General features: G+C 33.8%; 1 protein-coding gene across 2 annotated transcripts in view; it reads left to right on the forward strand.

Annotated features, from left to right (window-relative positions):
* Positions 1-21,023, forward strand: part of LOC149804381 (anaphase-promoting complex subunit 1-like) — a 253,928-nt gene that overhangs the window by 124,756 nt on the left and 108,149 nt on the right. For both annotated transcript variants that reach the window (XM_089939582.1, XM_089939590.1), the window contains 5 exons: positions 609-751; positions 3,038-3,144; positions 11,047-11,124; positions 15,874-15,963; positions 18,332-18,440. In XM_089939582.1, coding sequence (XP_089795708.1) covers positions 609-751; positions 3,038-3,144; positions 11,047-11,124; positions 15,874-15,963; positions 18,332-18,440 — 527 coding nt within the window. The remainder of the gene's footprint in view (positions 1-608; positions 752-3,037; positions 3,145-11,046; positions 11,125-15,873; positions 15,964-18,331; positions 18,441-21,023) is intronic.

Raw genomic sequence — 21,023 nt, forward strand, 5'->3', positions numbered from 1 at the left:
TTTGGTGTTTTTACTACTCTGTTTAATGCATTAATTTAATCTTTAATTACCCTAATGCTATCAGTTCCAATTCATTAAAACACATGATCTTAGAAATATTGCCCAATCCAAGCTTCTTTTTGTCTGTGATCGAAACAGACTACTTAGCCACATCCTGACTAGACTGTATCTCCACAGAAATGTTACAGATAGTCAATTTGTAGAGAAAATCTTTGGCTCCTTATGGAGTGCTAACTTCTGATCATATAAATTTGATTAACGTTTACCGTAAAGTTGAGAATTAATATACTTTTACAATATTTTTACTGTATCTTTGGAAGTGCTTGGTATTTCATATTTTTGGATACCTCATTTGATTTTTTTTGTCACCAGGTTATGATTTGAGTTTCCATTATGATGAAAGTTCATGTATGGCAATTAGTCAAGGCTAAGGACTATTGACGTATACAAACTTGTTTTATTGGTCAGAATTTGTGAAAATCCTGTACAACATATACTACTAGATGATCGACACTTACATAGTCACAACATTAAAAATCATAATTTGATTGAATTCCTTTGCCTTCTTGTGAATTTTGATTGGATCTTGTTTTGATTTGAACTTTTAGGTCGGCAAGACATTTCCCAGTTGCTAGAGAATGAGAAGCCCAGAGAGGTTGCCACGCCTCCAGGCAGTTTCACTCGGAAGCTCTACACACGGGCTGGCAATAAAAAGGAAGAAGATGATGGAATGGAAAACTTGGATGATGAGGTCAGACTATAGAGACATAATCATTTTTTAAAATAATACATGTTTTTCAGAAATTGTGCAAACACCTATGACTGCATAACAAATGTCCATTATTATTTTCCGGTCAAGCCCAATTTAGTTGGAATTGATAAAGTGTGTTTAGGTTTTGGTTACAGTTTTTCATTTGCAAATATTTCCTAAACTCCTTGATAGATTCCTGTCACACTTAGCATGAATTGTTATGAATCTAAAACAATTCTTTCTATGACATGCATGTTTTCCCCCTTTACCTTAGAGTTATGGTAACCCTAAAATTTTATGTTATGGTTTTTGGTGATAAGTTTTTCATTTGCATGTATTTCCTAAACCCCTTGATGGGTTCTTGTTCTTTGAATGCTTGCTTACTCTAATGACCTTCCTGTCAAGGTCACACCGATATAAAATTTGCATTTAGGTGTCTGGTTAAGAATGTTAAATTTGCTTGTATTTCCTAAACCCCTTTATGGATTTTTGTTTTCAAACTTGTAATGAGTCACCATGAGCCTAAGACAATTTATTCAGTGACATGAATGCCTGCCCCTTTGACCATCAGGTGAAGGTCGGAGTCAGAGCAAATTTGCTTCAAGTTTCTGGTTATTATTTTTCATTTGTTTTTATTTACCAAACTCCCTGATAGATTTTTTTCATAATTGGGATAAATTATTATGAAATAATTTAAACAATTTACTCAGTGACTTGCACATATTCCCCATTGATCTTTGAATGAAGGTCATTCATAGAAAGTTTGTGTTCAGGTTTTGGTTAATGTGTCTGAACTTCGCTACATTTCCTAAACCCCATGGAGGATGTGGTTCATACAGTTGAAGAATCACTTTGAAGTTGACATTTCATTTCAACTTCCTCGCTATACCTTTTGACCCTGGGGTCAAGGTCACATAATTTATAGAAATGCTTTGATTTTAGGCTCAACATGCAGGCCCAGGCCTTCATGATTTGGCTTACCTGGTTGCACAGCCAAGTGTGCTTGTGGAATCGTCCTGTATGTGTCAACTGTTGAGTAGACCATTTTGACCAGATTGGTAGACATCATCATGTAATGAAAAGTTTTCAGAATTTGTGCTAAAGATATAGATGCTTATCATATATAGTTGCTGTTACCTAAAATAGAAAAACTTTAAATTATTTCATCGACACGCATCCACCCATCCCCACCCCCCACCCCCTTCCTCCATACAAGAAAAAAAAACCCAACAAAATTTGATTGCATTTGACAGAAGGCATCATGGCAGATTTTTGTAGAGATGATGCCAATCCATTATAATATATGGCCATCATTACAGAAAACAGAAAAACCACAATTACTTAAAATATAACAAACTTTAAATGGCTTTTTCTCCAAAATAGGGGTCCTGGGTGGATGAGTGGTCTTAGGTGCTCATTTTTACAGATAACTGCTGTCTACACTCTGAGTGGGTAAGAGTCTTGGGCTTGGCATTCATGGGTATGTGAGAAAGCTTGCCAGTAGCTTCCCATGGGTCGGTGGTTCTCAATGTCTGCATTTTCCGGATCCATAAATAACATTAGCTGGGATCAAGTATAAAACTGGCCAATTGTAGGTTCAAAAGTAGACTAGTTACCTAAAAAGATGGTGACTTAATGTAGGGACAGGCAATCTCACAATCCAAAAGGTAATAGGCTGTGATCTAAATTGCAACCGCTGGAATGCTTTATACACAAAACATATATTCATGTAACTGGAAAAGTACTGATGTTATTTTCTAGATGTTGCATTATGATTCTGAAAATCACCCGAGAGTAATCACTTGACAATTTTCGTTCGCTAAATCTCATTTTTATTTCTCACAAATGTGAGCTCTTTTGTCACAACTCATAATGCTGAAATATAGTTTATTCATTGATATTAGAAGTCATTTAATTGAGTTTTTGTTTAGAATAAGTTAAAATCTAAATGCAATTTAGTAAAAATACCTCTCCATGGCTTGTACCACATACGCTCAGTTATAAGATGATTCCAGGTGTAAACTGCAGACCCAGTTCTGTGTTGCATAATGCAGTGGCAGATCTGGGTCTGTGTATGTAGGACTAATCAATGGAACAAACAACATAGACCCTGATTTGCTGGCACTTTATATGATGGCAGATCAGGACCTTTGTTGTTTGCAGCTTGACTCAACGTATAAGCATGTATATTTGGTATTATTGATAAGTGTAAAGAGTCCTGATAGGGATTATTATTTGAAAAAAGTTTTATATCCAGTGTAACAAGAACAGAACATTTTTTCTTAGTTGTTGAAGCTACGATTTAGTGAAGATCTGAGAGTTCAGGAAGCAAGACGTCTCCTACAGTCTGCTCACCCAGCAAGAATTGCACTCACTCAGAGACCAGAAGTAGGGTATGTAGTAGACTAGTAGTGTTGGTTGAGAACTGATAGCTGTGAAATACTAGAATGTACTCTTTTATTATAATTTTTGTTCAAGCAGTTATGTCAAGTTGCAAGGCACTTGTATCATTTATCTCAAGGTGAAGTCTTCATAAACAATTTTAAGATACTCTGTTAAAAAATAATTGAAATGTTTGAAAATGTAATGTGAAACAGTCAGTTCTGTGGAATCTTCAATTTTCCAAGATTGTTTTTTGTTCATGTTTTGCTTGCCATGCAGTTGGATTCATTGTGTACTGCTTAATGCCAATGGTATTTCAATAAAATGACGTGGGCTTAGATAACATGAGGATACACTTGCTTTCAGATCATCATGGTAAAATGACATTTGAGCTTAGATAACATGAGGATACACTTGCTTTCAGATCATCATGGTAAAATGACATTTGAGCTTAGGTAACATGAGGATACACTTGCTTTCAGATCATCATGGTAAAATGACATTTGAGCTTAGATAACATGAGGATACACTTGTTTTCAGATCATCATGGTAAAATGACGTTTGAGCTTAGATAACATGAGGATACACTTGCTTTCAGATCATCATGGTAAAATGACATTTGAGCTTAGATAACATGAGGATACACTTGTTTTCAGATCATCATGGTAAAATGACATTTGAGCTTAGGTAACATGAGGATACACTTGCTTTCAGATCATCATGGTAAAATGACATTTGAGCTTAGATAACATGAGGATACACTTGTTTTCAGATCATCATGGTAAAATGACATTTGAGCTTAGATAACATGAGGATACACTTGCTTTCAGATCATCATGGTAAAATGACATTTGAGCTTAGATAACATGAAGATACACTTGTTTTCAGATCATCATGGTAAAATAATATTTGAACTTAGATAACGTGAGGATACACTTGCTTTCAGATCATCATGGTAAAATTACATTTGAGCTTAGATAACATGAGGATACACCTGCTTTCAGATCTGGAACATCATGATTTAATGACTTTTCAGAAAGCTTGAGAGAACCATATTACAATTTTCATCTTTTCACGTAAACTTTGTTTTGACCAAATTAAGCTTAATACATAATAATAGTAACTGCTTTGACAGGAACTAACTGAGAAATTAAGGTTTGCCAAAATTGTCTCTACTTTTAGACACAATATTTTCTTTCTATATACCACAGCATGTTGTCAAGTGCAGAATTTTGGTGATGTTTAAAACAGCCTTATTTTACCACACATCTAGACCGAGTGACATATGAACAGATGCAGATTTGTAAAAAAATATAATTTTAAGCTTTGTTTCTCTGAACATATCCATATTTATATAATAAGAATATGTAGAAAAGTGTTCATGCAATACATTTTTATTTTGACACATGGGCCTTGGGTTTCTTCTTTTTTCCAGACCCATAAGATATCAATTAATGCTGCTGTACGAAAGGTCATTATCTGGCTGTCTAATAGGGTATTCAACAAATCCATTAAAATCCTATTATTATGAATACTCTTAAATGCTATTTGCAATCCTTTTTAATTACAATCATATTAAGAGTTGCTGAATAATTATTTATAAACTTGTATCCATGAGTCTAACCATTAATTTACATATTTAATTACTATTTAAAGCAAAGTGTATTGACTATTAATAACTTGTTATAAATTCAAGACCAATAAAAATGCAACCCTGTAGATAAAAAGCAGAATTAGTGTTATGTTTTTTTAGTCCACCTTAATAGTGATTAATAATCAATTAAGGACTATTAGACACTACATTGTTCATGGTCATTGACATGTTAGTAAATAATAATTGATAGGTTATCTGTTATATGTAAAGCCAAGGTGTGGCATTAAATTCAACTTCATCTGCATCCTGCTATTTTCTTGAAGGTGTTATTAAAATATCAGTGTACCAAATTACGGTCATAATTTTGTATGTACCTGTGACACTAAACAGTTTATTATGTTATCATTTTATCCACTGTCAATCTGTCCATTTTTCTGTTACCAATTTTGCTTCAGCACAGTAACAAGGGTTATCCACCATCACTGGTTACCAAACTTGGTGATGGCTTGCTCTTGGAGTCAGGAAGAACCCTATCAGTTTATGGGTGTAAATATCAAAATTCAAGGTTATTGTGTGGCCCACTGACCCCTAGCATCATGTTTTCTGTATTGTCAGTTTCTTGCAGTTTCACCATTACACTAACCTGAGTTCTCCACAATCAACTGCTACCATACATTGTGGATTGCATGCACTTAGGATGAGGATGAACCCTATTGACTTTAGTTTCAAAAGGTCAAGGTCTCTGTGACTGAAAGAAGAAAAGCAATTTCAGCACAATAACAGGTTAGGTTACTATGACTCATAGAAGAAAAACAGTTTATGCAAAATAACATTAGTTATTCATTACAAACCTGGACACAACTTAGTAGATTGCTTGCATTGGGGGTAAGAAAATCCTATTGATTTTGGAGTCCGAAGATCATGGTCAAGGTCAGTGACTCAGAGAAGAAAAATGGATTCAGCTCAGAAATTTATGCTATCACTCATTTAATTCAGCCTGAGTTTACATCAAAGGGATTTATTATTTGAAATGTACCTGTGGTAGATTTGGGAGGATTTATTTCAGTTCCTCTGACTTTTGCAGGATACATGAAATATTTAAGAAGCACCTAATAAGTCTTCATTGGTGAAGAAACTCAATCATTTTTAATGAAAGGAATACAAAATCCAGGGTTCTGTAGAAATCAGAAGTAATGATTTCAATTTTCTGTCATAAGTATGGAAAAACTGTCTATGTAGGCCTAAAAGGAAACTCTTTATACCAAAGTACACATATAAACCTTTCTAAAATAGAACAAAGAGAGATATCCTGAGACAACAGTTAGCCATACACAGCTTCTTTTGCTTTCCTATTCATCACTGCTTCTCACATAAGTTGACTATCTGTTGGTCTTGCTTTCCTATTCATCACTGCTTCTCACATAAGTTGACTATCTGTTGGTCTTGCTTTCCTATTCATCACTGCTTCTCACATAAGTCGACTATCTGTTGATCTTGCTTTCCTATTCATCACTGATTCTCACATAAGTCGACTGTTGATTTTGCTGATTTGAGCAACTGACTAATCCTGATGCTGTTGGTTATAGCGTGAATAAACTAAGAGTGGTTTATATTTTTAATTTGGTGATGATTTAATTTATAGGATGGATTAAAGGGAGCAGGATACGGTAATCTTTTGTGGAATATAAATTTGGGGAGAAAAACGTAAACCTGTTAGTATGATTTTGCTGTGTAGGTTACAAATAAACAATCAATAATAAATAATAATAATAATAATAATAATAATAATATCAACAATGGTATAAATATTTTGGTGTATGGTATTTGTTCAAAAACCAATTAAAAGGTGAACCTGTGTACAGTGGTCTCCTGTGTGCGACAGCCAGTTTTGCCTTTTCCCAGGAGTGGCCATTAGTGACAAGTTTGACTGTATATAAGTATGTATTATATGTTATACTCTTTGATCAAGTTGAATTTGTTAAATATTTAACTATGCTTGATCTCATTGCCCAGTAGGCCGGGCTTGCACAAGAGTGCTGCCATCTTGATTAACCGAAGATATAACAGGTTAAATAAATGGAATCCCACAACTTGAAGTAAAAATAAGCTTGCATGATGACATCTACATAGCATTAATCATATCTTGTCAGTTTCTGACATTGCTTTTAAATTCTGTCTTCGTAATGATCTTCAATTACATGGAAACTCTAATACATGCATGGGGCAGTATAAGTGTGACACATTCTTGTAAATAATGTTTTCCAGCTTGTTTACTTCTGTAATGAAAGAAATGTCAAATGCTCTCACTGTTGCCTTCATTCGGGTCATTTCAGTAAATAAACCATGTGTACAGGAACAATTGTCTGTCATGTTTTTAGCATTTGGAAGATTTGGTTCTTTGTTGGAGACAAACATATCAGCATTAAACATAAATAAATAAATGAATTTTTTAAAAAATGAAAAAGATAAACAAATTAAATTTTCATTTGCAACATGGTTTGAGACTTTTCACTCAAACAGTAATGAGTTTTGTACTGACTATTATCCTCTAGAGAAAGATATGAAATTTTGTACAGTGGGTCGTCTTACAGATCCACTGGCAAGTATCCCCTAGAGAGGGATATCAAATTATGTACAATAAGTCATATTACATATCCACTGGCAAGTATCCCCATGAAAGAGATATCAAATTCTGTACAGTACCGTATTTTCCGGCGTATAAGTCTATACTTTTTGACTTGAAAGTTCGGTCTTCGTCTTATACTCCGAATCGACTTATATATGGATTGTGTCATTGAAATTGCATCGACTTATATATGGATTACAGTATCCGGTATGCTATTGACATTGCTCTATAATCGGCATAATCGAAAACAGGTCACATAGAAGTACAAATTCATGTTAAATTACTATGTCAATAAATTGTCATAAACTAATATGACTGTGTTTATATTTGTAAGTTTTGTCATTATTTATTTTGCATTCTGCGTGTTTTTTCTTATTTCTCAAACATAAAATAAAAGAAAACAATTTACCGTACCGGTAAAAACTTCGCTGGGCCGCATAGCACACTTACGGTCTATACTCTATAGTGTACTGTACTAATTCAAAGCATAGTGTTTGTTCCTAAAAAAAAAGATATGAAATAACTGGTCCATTAATATTTGAATTTCCAGTATAATGTTGGACACGCGTGAGCAATTACCAGCATAGCTTTTTGATTGATCCAATTGATCCTACAAAGGGATGTAATCCATATTAACTCGAGCGTTCTATGATTATTTATAAAATAATGTAGATCATGCATTCTACTGAATCCCCCAAATCATATGTTTCTAATTGTATTTGACAAAGTTTCTCAAATAAATTAGGTTTAAACTACACTAAAATCAGATATATAGATGGACTACCAGTACTCATAGATCATCAGTGATCCATGATTTTTAGTTTTGCAATTCAGTTTAAAGCAAATTGTAATGTCAACACTTCACCTATATTCATTCTTAACCAGCTGACGATTCGGTGTCTCTCTTTGATTATACCGGTTGTTGATAAATTGGTCTTTGGTTTCCAACAACAATCAAAGCCAGTTGCCGCAACTGTTTAGACCTTGATATTGGCTTTAGCTACCGATACTAGTTACCATATTGCCGGTACCCCATTGTTCTTTATCATTAATCCGCATCAATTACGCTACCCGTTTTTAATATCAATGGGATTAAGTACAACAGGAAATGATGCCCACTCCCTTCTCTTGATGTAAATAATGAATTTAGCCATGGGCATTGTTTTCATTGCTATAGTACGGGCACATTTTAATGAGTTCGGTATGTTTTGATCAATCTTTTCAGTCATAATCATTCATATAAATATCCCCTTACAAATCATACAACTTATCTCACAATGCCTCCCGTCAAATCACGCAAGTCTTACACAGCGGCTTTTAAGCTGGAACTTGTAAAGTTCTCATCTGTTGAATCTTGCACTCAAGACTGGTTTCGACTGGAAGGAATAGTCATAGCATGCACAGCCACGTGGCTCTTGTTGCAATGGATATCATAATTAAAACAAATATGGTTTAAACTAAACTAAAATCAGATATATTGTGAGCGTGCGCGTGCTTGTGTGTGTGCGCACGAGAGAGAGAGAGTGAGAGATGAAAAAAATTGTCCGTGTACAAGATCGTTCTTTTATTCAGGGCGGTTTTTATTTGTAGCTTTTGCAAAGAGAAAAAAGACGGTATTTTGAGTTACCTGACGATTGTGATAATCCTCATGTATTACGAGCCTACTATATTCCATTATCAATAAACACCTCTAAATCAACAATTCATTCTTGTTTTAATTACGATGTACATTGTCACAACAACCACATGGCTATGCAGTGTTATTTACACGGTAATTAAACATGCTTAGCGCTTTGGCTATAATTGAAACCAGATTGAGGGCAAGAATCGACAGAATAGGTCAAATCAGCGAGGCTGCCAGTAGGGAAATGAGGCTTTTTTTAGGGAAATGAAAATCTGTCAGCATTTTATTGAAGTCATGGTCCATACAAAATTTGTTATAAGGACAAGAGATCATACCCATTACTTTGTATTCGAACTCACCGATAAAGATAATAGTGGGGTATATCATTGAATAGATTAGTAATAAAATGTTAATTATATCCAAGTCCAAACAGAACAAACACTAACGGAGTCCGTGACTTTCAAACTTACGATAGAAAATGACAAGTTTGTATAAGTTGCGTTCGTAACTACAGGTAATAAAATGAACTACAGCATGGATGTGCTTTCAATTATAATAAAACAAGCATGAACTGTTTATTCAGCTATGTCAATTGATAACAAAATATAGCAGTTCAGAAGTAAAATCACAAGCATGTTAGCATCGGTAATGCAATTTCACGATTGCCAGTAATATGGAATATCATACAACGATACCATCAATATTCATGCAACCGGAAGTTACTAGTATAAAATACAAAACCAAGTTATTGACCTGGCCTCGTCTTATACTCCAAATCGACTTATATATGGACGAAGGATGGAAAATTTACAAAATTGGTCAATTCGACTTATACTCCGCATTGACTTGTAGGCCGGAAAATACGGTAGGTCACATTACAGATCCACTGGCTACTATCCTCGAGAGAGAGAGATATGAAATTCTGTACAGTGGGTCATCTTGCAGATCTACTGGCTAGTATCCCCTCGAGAGGGATATCAAATTCTGTACAGTAGGTCACATTACAGATCCACTGGCTAATATCCTCTGGAGAGAGATATGAAATTCTGTACAGTAAGTCATATTACAGATCCACTGGCTAGATTCCACTTGTATCTTCTAGATAGTATGAAATTCTGCACAGTAGATAATTTTACTGTTCCACTGGAATGTATCCCTTAGAGAGGGATATGAAATTATGCACAATAGGTCATATTACAGTTCCACTTGCTGGTAACCCCTAGAGAGAGATATGAAATTCTGTACAGTAGGTCATATTACATAGCCACTGGCTAATATGAGATAGAGGTATACAATTCTGCATGGTAGGTCATATTCAAAAACACTGGGTAATATCATCTAGATTTTGTATGTGCAACTTCCTCCAGGGCACTCAAGGGCACAAGTTGGATAAGCGATTTTTAAATTATCTAAGATAAAGTGTTTTAACCGATATATCTTGTGCAGGTAATTGCCATTAAAAAGAAAGACAAAAAAACAGGTTTTCAGCTTTTCTTGTCAACATAATTGACCATTAAAATCTATACCAACTGCCTTGATGGCAACCATTAAAATTACGTTTGACAAATTTTAATGGCTTGTTATGGCCATGAGTTGTAAGCATTGAGGAACTGATGTCATTTTGACACCTTAATTCACAGTAGATTATTATTTCATTACCTTTTTGAGTTGCTTTGACAATATTTGTGGTGGTTTATATATTTAAATCATTGATATTTCTGTTACAAGATGTAATGAGCCGTTTTAATGGTTTTGTTTTTACAAGGGCTTTTGTCAATTCCTCATTTGTGTGTAGCAAGACAAAGCAGTTACATTTCATGGCACCACTGTCATCATCATGATGATCATCTTCATTGTCATTATTAGTTTATTAGTGTTTTGGTTCAGAGCTTTTTAGCAATGCTTTGACTGTGAGCTGACCTTCTTGTTATGGTAATGTAAAGCTGACCTTCTTGCTATGGTAATATAAAGCTGACCTTCTTGCTGTGGTAATATAAAGCTGACCTTCTTGCTGTGGTAACACAATGGATTTAATAGTTCTATATATCTATGTTTATTGCATTTTTCAGAGACCATGAATTTATTGAAGAGCAAGAGAAGCACCTGTACTCCATCTGCATCAGAACCATGGCACTTCCTGTGGGGAGGTAAAAGTCTAGAATTTGTTTGCTTCCTTATCTATCATACTTAAAAGTGGATCAAAGTGTGTAACTGTCATTCACTTATAATCTTTGCTTCCTAATCAGTCAAACTTAAAAATTGTGTAACTGTCATATGTTTGTTAATTTCTCAGTCTATAGCGCCTATTGCATATGATAATGATTAAAGATTTGCAAGCAAAGCAGTTTTTCAACAATTATAACACTGAGTATCTGAACTACAATCAACCCTGCCTTAAATGGTAATCCAAATGACTTGTAGAAACTTGTATTTATGAGCAGATGGCCCTTATATACCAGTAGATAAGTTCAAATTTGTGTATCAATGGAACTTCATGTACCTAACCTTAACATACATGTATAATTAACTTATGGTTCCTGACCTTAATGTACAAGTATGAATGTGACTTAGTGTACCTGACTTCCATGTTGCACCTTGAGCCTGGAATTGTGTTTCCCACAAGATTTTGTCCCATGTTCCACAAACCTTGACTCTTGTTAGCCCACTGTGAGTGCTTTTCATCAAGAAAAAATAAATTGAAAAATCTGTCTACAATTTTGATTTTGTACATGTCTTTCCATGTCTCATTCTGTTCTATTAATAGGAGCTTTATACACAAATTTGAAAACATCATCGTACTCATTGCAGGATTGTGAAGATGACTTCACCGTCACTCTTTGAAATTGCAGACAAAAGTATATATTGTATATAATTTGTCAGTATGCTTTGGGTTTGCATTCTGATACTGTCCACATGGATTTCTCAGATATCACTTTTTTTTTAGCTCTGGTATTATGCTCACACCTCCCTAGGTATATGAGCAAGTTTTCTGGTCCTGCTTTCACCTATGTGATAGTGTTTGCATATAATTGGTGATATCATTCCCTCCCACCATACTATCTTGAAATCCTGTTTGCATGAAACAAACAAGGAAAACTCATGATTTTTGCTACTCAACTGCACTTATCTTATTTAAACTCTGATATGTTGAACTTTTTTTTTTAAGCAGATGGTTTTTCTGCATTGGCATTTTGGTATGAATTGACCCAAAACAGCAGATGGTTTTCTAGCATTGACATTTTTGTATGAATTGACCAAAAACAGCAGATGGTTTTCTAGCATTGGCATTTTGGTATGAATTGACCAAAAATAGCAGATGGTTTTCTAGCATTGGCATTTTGGTATGAATTGACCAAAAACAGCAGATGGTTTTCTAGCATTGGCATTTTGGTATGAATTGACCCAAAACAGCAGATGGTTTTCTAGCATTGACATTTTGGTATGAATTGACCAAAAACAGCAGATGGTTTTCTAGCATTGGCATTTTTGTATGAATTGACCAAAAACAGCAGATGGTTTTCTAGCATTGGCATTTTGGTATGAATTGACCAAAAACAGATAAGAGCTTCCCATAAAGTTTCCTCTTAAATCATCTTTAAAAACATAATAACAATTTAGCATGAAAAAAATCAAAATGCTTTGGCTAATGTTTCTGCTGAAATTGTTTTTTGGCTGGTTTCTCTTTTTTGTCTCACCTCTGCCAAAGATCTGATGATTTTTAATCAAAGACCCACCAGCCATCATGGACCACCTGTAATCCCTTTATTACTTAATAACACATGAAAATCCCATCATTGACAGTAAGCTCTTTAAATTACAAGGATAAGATAATCAATTTACAGGTTGTTGAAACTCATATCAATGATTATGTAACAATTCATAATTGGATACCCAGGATGCATCATTTAACTGGCCATTGCCTGGGCAGAATAGTTCTGGTTCCTATTGGACTGGTTGTGGCTGGTTTCTGTAATTTGTGGATAGAATACAGTCCCCTGCCCATGGGATCTAAGGTGCAACACTACCTTAATATACATGTATAACAGGAACTAACCTGATCTTAATGTATAGGTATAACTGATGCTTGGAGTACTTTTATATAATGTACAGTTCACTGCTGTATTTGAAGGTGACCATAGCAGGTTTGACTGCTATATTTATAGTTACAACCAACAATATGATTGTATTTAGGTATAGTTAGAACCAACTATACATAATATATGCTTATTGTATTTAGTATAGCTAGAACCAACAATGCATAATATATGCTTATTGTATTTAGATATAGCTAGAACCAACAATGCATAATATATGCTTATTGTATTTAGGTATATCTAGAACCAACCATACATAATATATGCTTATTGTATTTAGGTATAGTTAGAACCAACTATACATAATGTATGCTTATTGTATTTAGGTATAGTTAGAACCAACTATACATAATATATACTTATTGTATTTAGGTATAGTTAGAACCAACTATATATAATATATGCTTATTGTATTTAGGTATAGTTAGAACCAACTATACATAATATATACTTATTGGATTTAGGTATAGCTCGAACAAACTATGTGTAATATATGCTTATGCCCAGAGTTATAGTGTCTGTAGTGTCATTAATCTTTATTAGGTTTAGCTGATAACAGTATATGTGCCTGCATCTTAACCAGGACTACTGTATTATATATAGGTCTGATTTGTTTTTCTATTCGTCACTAATTCTCATTTTGTTTCCTTTCTGTGTTATTTCACAAAAAGTGTTTATTGAGATAAGAAAATGTTTTTTCACCATAAAAGTAGTGCAAGGTTTTTTAAAAATGCCTTTTAATATTGTTTTTACATGTTTATAAACCTCTAACTGGCAAGACAGAGTGATTAGTTGAACAAATGAATCAATCACAGCAATTCTCTCTGATAAGTTCCACTAGTAACGAAACAAGTCATGGACCAGGGGTGACTAGACCACCCCAGCGGATAGGAGGGAACCCCTCCACATCCATTCAGTCATCATCTTTCTTTGGTCAAAATATCGAGTTTTTCACCCACAGGATGAAGTGTATCCATTATTTCTTTGGACACATCTTTTTATTTTATACTGTAGCATGTTGGGTAGCTAAAGTATGTAATAGATTCAAACAGTACATGTCTTATACGGTAGTAATGAGAGCTATTTGCTGTTATGTGTGGCTGTTTTGTGTACCTGTGCATAGAAAATATAGTAACATAATTGTCTTTATAAGTCCATAGAGGGATTCAAATGCAGTTCTTCCATGTGACAGGCTGACATGCTACCGCTACACCAAGCAATTCACATGATGGAAGATGAAATTCTTTGGTCATAATGTTATTATTGAAAAAAGTAATTTTGGAATGAAAAAATATATTTGATAAAATTATCCAAATTACTTATCTTGAAAACTCCACTAGTTAATAGAGTAACATCAAATATAATGTGGTACAAAAGTCAGTGCTCTATAACATACATGTAATTATATTAAAGTTTACATTGGTAATAACACTTTAAACATTGTGTATTCACAGAGGGCTGTTCCATTTAAACATACATGGTACTCAGGGAAGGCACTTTTTAAAAATATATGCAGGCTACATGGATTACAGAGTTTATATAAAACAAGACAAAATTCTAAATTGCATCCATGGATGGCTACTCCACATCAGTAGTGCCTTCCCTGGGTTCCAAGTATAATTTACTGGAATAAACCTGAAATGATCTCTTCACTTTCCCTGATTTAATTACAATGCAAGCTTTCTTTTGTGGCCAGCAATTGATGGAACAGTTTCATGTGTATCAGAAACTAAGGTACATTATTGATGGAATATGACAATAGGGAATATCAGAGACTGGTAGCATTGACTTGTTGATGTTTGGAGTTCACAATAATATGAATGCTTTAGTTTTCATTGCAATAATTTTTCATGTTTTTACAAAAATATATGTTTTTCTTGGTGGGGTCAGACCACAATTATTTTTTCTATGTTTCATTATTGTACATTTGTTACTTTCACTGATAGCACTTTGTAACTGTGCAACTTTCTGTACATACTAACCCTGTACATACTAGTGTATGAAATCCTGAAATTTCATCAAGGGTCAATTGGCCCATTTTGTGTATTAATACAGACTGACTAAAAGGAAGTAACAAAGTAACACCTGAACAGCATGCAGTTACCTTATATGTTACACCTGAATGTGTTCATTGCAAAGCAGACAATATTTTTAACAGTCTATACGGTTTTGGAAACTTTTATTCTCAACATATTTTGTAAAATGTCAAAATATATTGGCACCGTCAGACTTGGTACTAATTTTTCAGAATATCTCCATGATATTTGTCAACTTCAAAAGGAAGCTAACTGTGGTCCCATGTCAGTGCTTAAAAATGTGGATTGGGGAAGAGAGTCGTAATGTTCCCATTGTTATGTCCTTACATGAAGCAATTATCAGATCATTGAGATTTGTACCCCATTAAAAATAGTACATTAGTATCTCTACTTTGCCTACATTCAGTTCTTTTTATTAATGGATCACAATCTCGCAACAAAATATCTAGATTTTTTAAAATTTAATGCCGAACAAACATCTCCTACTTTGTTTATAGGTCTTTTTGCTTGTGTTTGTATGATATAGATAATCTGGCCTCAATTTCACCCAAACCAGTCTTAAGTTTTGACATTGGAGTTTTTATATATCTATTTCAAGTTAGAAATTAACTTCAGCCAATCAGACCATAGTCTTTTAAACTTAATTCAAGTCTAGACTTAAGTTCTGATGGTGAAAATTGGTTGCCAAGTGAGATACAGGAATATTATTTAATAGGTAATTTTTTTCTGCTGTCAGATTTACAGTCATTTGTGCTTCTATTTTTAGAGGAATGTTTACCCTCAGCACACATCACCCAATACCGACAGAAACGTTTCCCATTCCAAAACTCTGTTTGACAGGGCGTGCTCCACCCAGGTGAGTATTCATAGGAATAGGTTTTAATACCTGTAGGAGATATGACTCACAGTAAAGAAGAGAGAAAAATTAGATCTATTGTGTTTTTTTGCTTCAGGAATATTGAAGGTATAAATGTTATGAGAGACCAGCTAATTGATTTAATAAGGTATGTCAATTAAAACATTTCACTGAAGTGTTCAGATCCATATCTTAGACTTGAATGTTTGTATGTTGTAGCTCTCTTGTTAAAACATAAGATGTTTTGATTAATTATTCTTTGAAAAGTTTTCTTGCAAGTAAGGAGACGCTGTTTTAGCTCTATTGGTATTAAATCAGAAAAGTTTTTGCAATGGCCTGTAATTTTTCTTCCAGCCATTTATTATCTGAACAATTATCTGAACATTAGTTCTACTTCAAAGACTGAACCAAACTCTGATAATGACTTATACTTGGGTTTGAAAAGCTATCAATTTTGGGGTCAAATGGTCATATGTTAGGTCACAGTGGCTGAAGGAAAGTGATGATGCGCACAGAAAGTTCAGTTATCACTGTAAAGGACTATTAAACATGGGGCATATATATATATATATTGTGCCTTTCTTGGTATTTTTGGTAAATCTTTTATTTCAGTCAGTACTATTTTCATCATTAGAAAACAGCTTAAAGTGTTTTTAATTCATGTTATGGTACAGTGGATGCATATCAGTTAGGCAGATACCCACACTATGTTTCTGTGAAATGACAGCTAGCAACTCTGAACTAATGGGTTAAAATAATGATCACTGTTTATTAAATTTGGAAAATATTGTCATGCCTGTTTTGACAAACTGCTAATCCTCTTAATTGTCAAAGTTGCTTGGGTTGGTTAATACATTTAACTATTGATGCATTGCACTGTAAGCATTAGCAAGTCTCATCAAACTATGAATGCATTGTACTGTAAGCATTAGCAAGTCTTATCAAACTATTGATGCATTGCACTGTAAGCATTAGCAAGTCTCATCAAACTATTGATGCATTGTACTGTAAGCATTAGCAAGTCTCATCAAACTATTGATGCATTGTACTGTAAGCATTAGCAAGTCTCATCAAACTATGAATGCATTGTACTGTAAGCATTAGCAAGTCTCATCATATTAGCAAGTCTCATCAAACTATTGATGCATTGTACTGTAAGCATTAGCAAGTCTCATCAAATTACTGATGCATTGTACTGTAAGCATTAGCAAGTCTCATCAAACTATGAATGCATTGTACTGTAAGCATTAGCAAGCCTCATCAAACTATGAATGCATTGTACTGTAAGCATTAGCAAGTCTCATTAAACTATTGATGCATTGTACTGTAAGCATTAGCAAGTCTCATTAAACTATGAATGCATTGTACTGTAAGCATTAGCAAGTCTCATCAGACTATTGATGCATAGTAAGTATTAGCAAGTCTCATCTCATTTATGCATTGTACTGTAAGCATTAAAAAAGTATCATCAAACACAGAGGTAGCTCATTATTATTCATGAAGGACAATAAATCTTTTTAAGGTTGAGGATCTATAAATGGACCCTTAGGGGGAAGTGAATATTAATAATTTACCATTGTCTTTCTGGATATTCGTAATAAATATGCTTTGATTCATTGCACATGGGTTTTGACATGCAAATCAATCAACATGGCGGTTTGGGTGTGGGTTTTATTTTCTAGACTGACAGATAGCTCGCTCAGAATACATGAGGGGTCTAATATTGAACTGGAGGAGTCCAGAGCATCAGGCAATAAAATTTGTTTTAGCACATGGAGAAAAAGTTATTTGCATACTAAAAATGAATGATTGAATCAGCATGTGCTTATAACTATTGCAGTATGTAACTGGTTCTGGATAAAAAAAAAAGTGCTCATCTGACCTCCAAAATGGCACCATGGTGGTCAGCTTTAAAATACTGATATCACTACTTGTCTTGAATGATTGATGGCATTGACAATATTTTATGGCAGTGATGTAGTTCTGACCACCAACTTATTTACATTAATGTGAAGACGTTTGAAAAATCAGACCTGATTGTTATATGAGTGAAGTCAAATATGTAGCTGGATATATAACTAAGGTCAAATATTTAGCTGGATATATAGCTTAAGTTCTTGCAAGTCATTTGCAAGATATGTCAATACATCGTTGGATGGTATGACACTGCATTCCTGCAGAAACTTCATGTTTTGTTTTAATAATTGTTGTTTTATCAGGAAAGTATAGTTTATGAAGATAATGGTTGGGATTTTCCTATAGATGGAGGATTACTTAAAGCCAAATGTGTCAGATGTGATTTATTCTTTCTATTATTTAATAGCTGTACTGACACTGGTTGTTTATAAAATCTCTGTTCTTTTCCAAGGAATACCACTGTGGATTTGACCCACATTGACACTCCCGCCAACATGAGTGCTTGGCCACATTTCCACAATGGAGTTGCTGCAGGTCTCAGAATAGCCAACTTTTCAGAGGTGTGTATCATAGGGTCTTATATTTCCCAAATAGTTTTAAAACAGAACTTGAAATTAAAATCTTTAAATAGATATGGCACTAAATTTGCTGGGAACTAAAGTTATTAAAATTAAAATCCTATAAATTTAATTGTTCTTAGTAAAGTTACAAATGTCAGAATTTCAGCTGTAGTTCTTGAGTTTGGGTTTTGCTTTTTAAAAGGATTAAAAGCTTTGAGAATATAAATATAAATTGTATTGACTGCAAGAATCATTCATTTAAAGTCTTCATCCTTTAGACGTTTGAAAATTTTATCCAGTTGTTGAAAAGCATATCATAAATATACCCAATTAAAAAGAAACCCCCATTCTTTCTCCGTCATTTGTTTTAGAATGGAACTATTTTATGAATCCACAATTAAAATAAGTATTTAATTATTAGGATTCTGACAGACAGTAGGTACAAAATGTTAGTATATGCCTAGTCGTGCAAATGGCCTATTGAAAAGCTGCACACATATCAGAGGAAAAACACCTTTGAAAGGAACATTGTTTCCAGTTAGCTTGTATGTTTCCCAAGCAGGTTGCCTCCAGCTAGTGTGACAATCCAAACAACCAGAATCAGTCATTCAGTGCAGTCTCTGGTTATTTTTAGACCAGGTATATGCCAGTTTCACTTTGCCATCAAATCGGAAATCATGGCATTATAAAACTCAACAGACCCTAAAATAGGTTTACCAGTGAAACAAAAACAGTAAAATGAACACAAACAGAATACAGAAAATAATGCAAATAAAATGCAGAATGAATGAAAATAAAATGAAGAATCAGTGCAAGCTAAATGATGAATGCAGATTTAAGGAAATGGAGACTGCAAATGTAAAATCAATTTACATATATTTAGAGGGGCCCCAAGTGCCTGAGTGGTCTAAGGCATTCTCCATTACGGGTCACTGCCATCTCACCTCTACATGGGTTCGAGTCTCAGATTCGGCCAATGTGGGTATGTGAGAAAGCTTGCCAGTAGCTTCTCGATGGTCGGTGGATCTTTCTGGGGATTTCCTGGGTTCTTTTTCCACCATTAATACTGGCTGCCATGTATAGCCTATTGTGTGCTGAAAAATGGCATTAAATCCTACAACAAAACAACATATATTTAGGGCTGCTGCTTAATTTCTATTTACTTTTGCAAGATAATCTGGGATCAGATTGTTTACACTGACATCTTTTCACTACTTGCATGTGATATTTTGCCTCTGGAAGTTGTATATCTGCAGATTTTTTTAAAAACAAAATAAAATAAGACATAAAATTTGTAGATAGACACTGTAGTTAGACATTTGCCTTTATTGCAGCTGTAAATATATTTTTATTTATCGTAAATTCAGTACTGTCTTTCAAATTGTATGCATTTTCTTTTTTTTTGAAGCACATATTTAGTAGAACAAAGTATGAAGGTAATAGTTTCTTTACCATTTGAACCAAATCACAGCTTTGGTAAATATATTCCAGATGAACAAAAAAAAAAGTGAAAACGAAGGAATCAGCGCTAAATGAGAATATATTTTGGAGAATGTGAAGGAAAAATGATAAGATAACAGCTGAAATGTATTAATAATGGAATGCAAATGAAATGCAGTATGAATGCAGATAAACTGCATATGAAATGCAGAATGAATGTAAATGAAATGCAGAATGTATGCAGAATGAAGTGTAAATGAAATGCATAATGAATGCAGAATGAAGTGCAAATGAAATGCAGAATGAATGTAAATGAAGTGCAGAATGTATGCAGAATGAAGTGTAAATGAAATGCATAATGAATGCAGAAGTGCAAATGAAATGCAGAATGAATGTAAATGAAATGCAGAATGTATGCAGAATGAAGTGCAAATGAAATGCAGAATGAATGCAAATAATTGCAAATGAAATGCAGAATGAAGTGCAAATGAAATGCAGAGGACAAGGTTGGATAAGATTTTGACCCTTAATTGGATCAAGATGATACTCCTAGATTAAAGTAGCCCATTGCTCTTTCTTAAATATATATTTAATTTTATTTATCCAGGATCAGTTTTTTCTTGGATTATTCTATAATGTCTGGCAAAAGAACATGCATAATAGTCAGTGATAGAATCTAAAAAAATTTTTTATTTGTCTTGCAACTTTCTTTCAGTAATGTACATATTTTGATTAGGTATGGTTGATTGCTGTAAAATTAAGTTTCGATTTCATTTTAAAGATTTTGCTTATATTTGTATTTAGCTCTGACTTGCTGTCAGAATCATGCCAGAATAGCCAGAGAAAAGACTTTATTTATTTGTTAATCAGTTTCTTCACAAAAATAGAGTGGAGAGATTTTCTTGCTTTGTGTATTTATTGGGTGGGGGAGAAGCTTACTTTATTTTATTTTACAATTTGATCAGTTTTTACTCTATAGTGATGATCATAAAATTTGATTTTGTGAGTTTTAATTTTAGGAAAAAAGAATGGAGAGAGTATATTATCTGTAAAGCATTCAGTTTGTGGGGCACTTTTGGAACATGTATAGCATGGTTTTGTTATTGCATGGACTAGGGACGTCAGTTTTTATATATTCATTTT

This window comes from Sinohyriopsis cumingii, chromosome 2 (assembly GCF_028554795.1).
Source record: "Sinohyriopsis cumingii isolate HCF-2022 chromosome 2, ASM2855479v2, whole genome shotgun sequence".
Lineage (NCBI taxonomy): Eukaryota > Metazoa > Mollusca > Bivalvia > Unionida > Unionidae > Sinohyriopsis > Sinohyriopsis cumingii.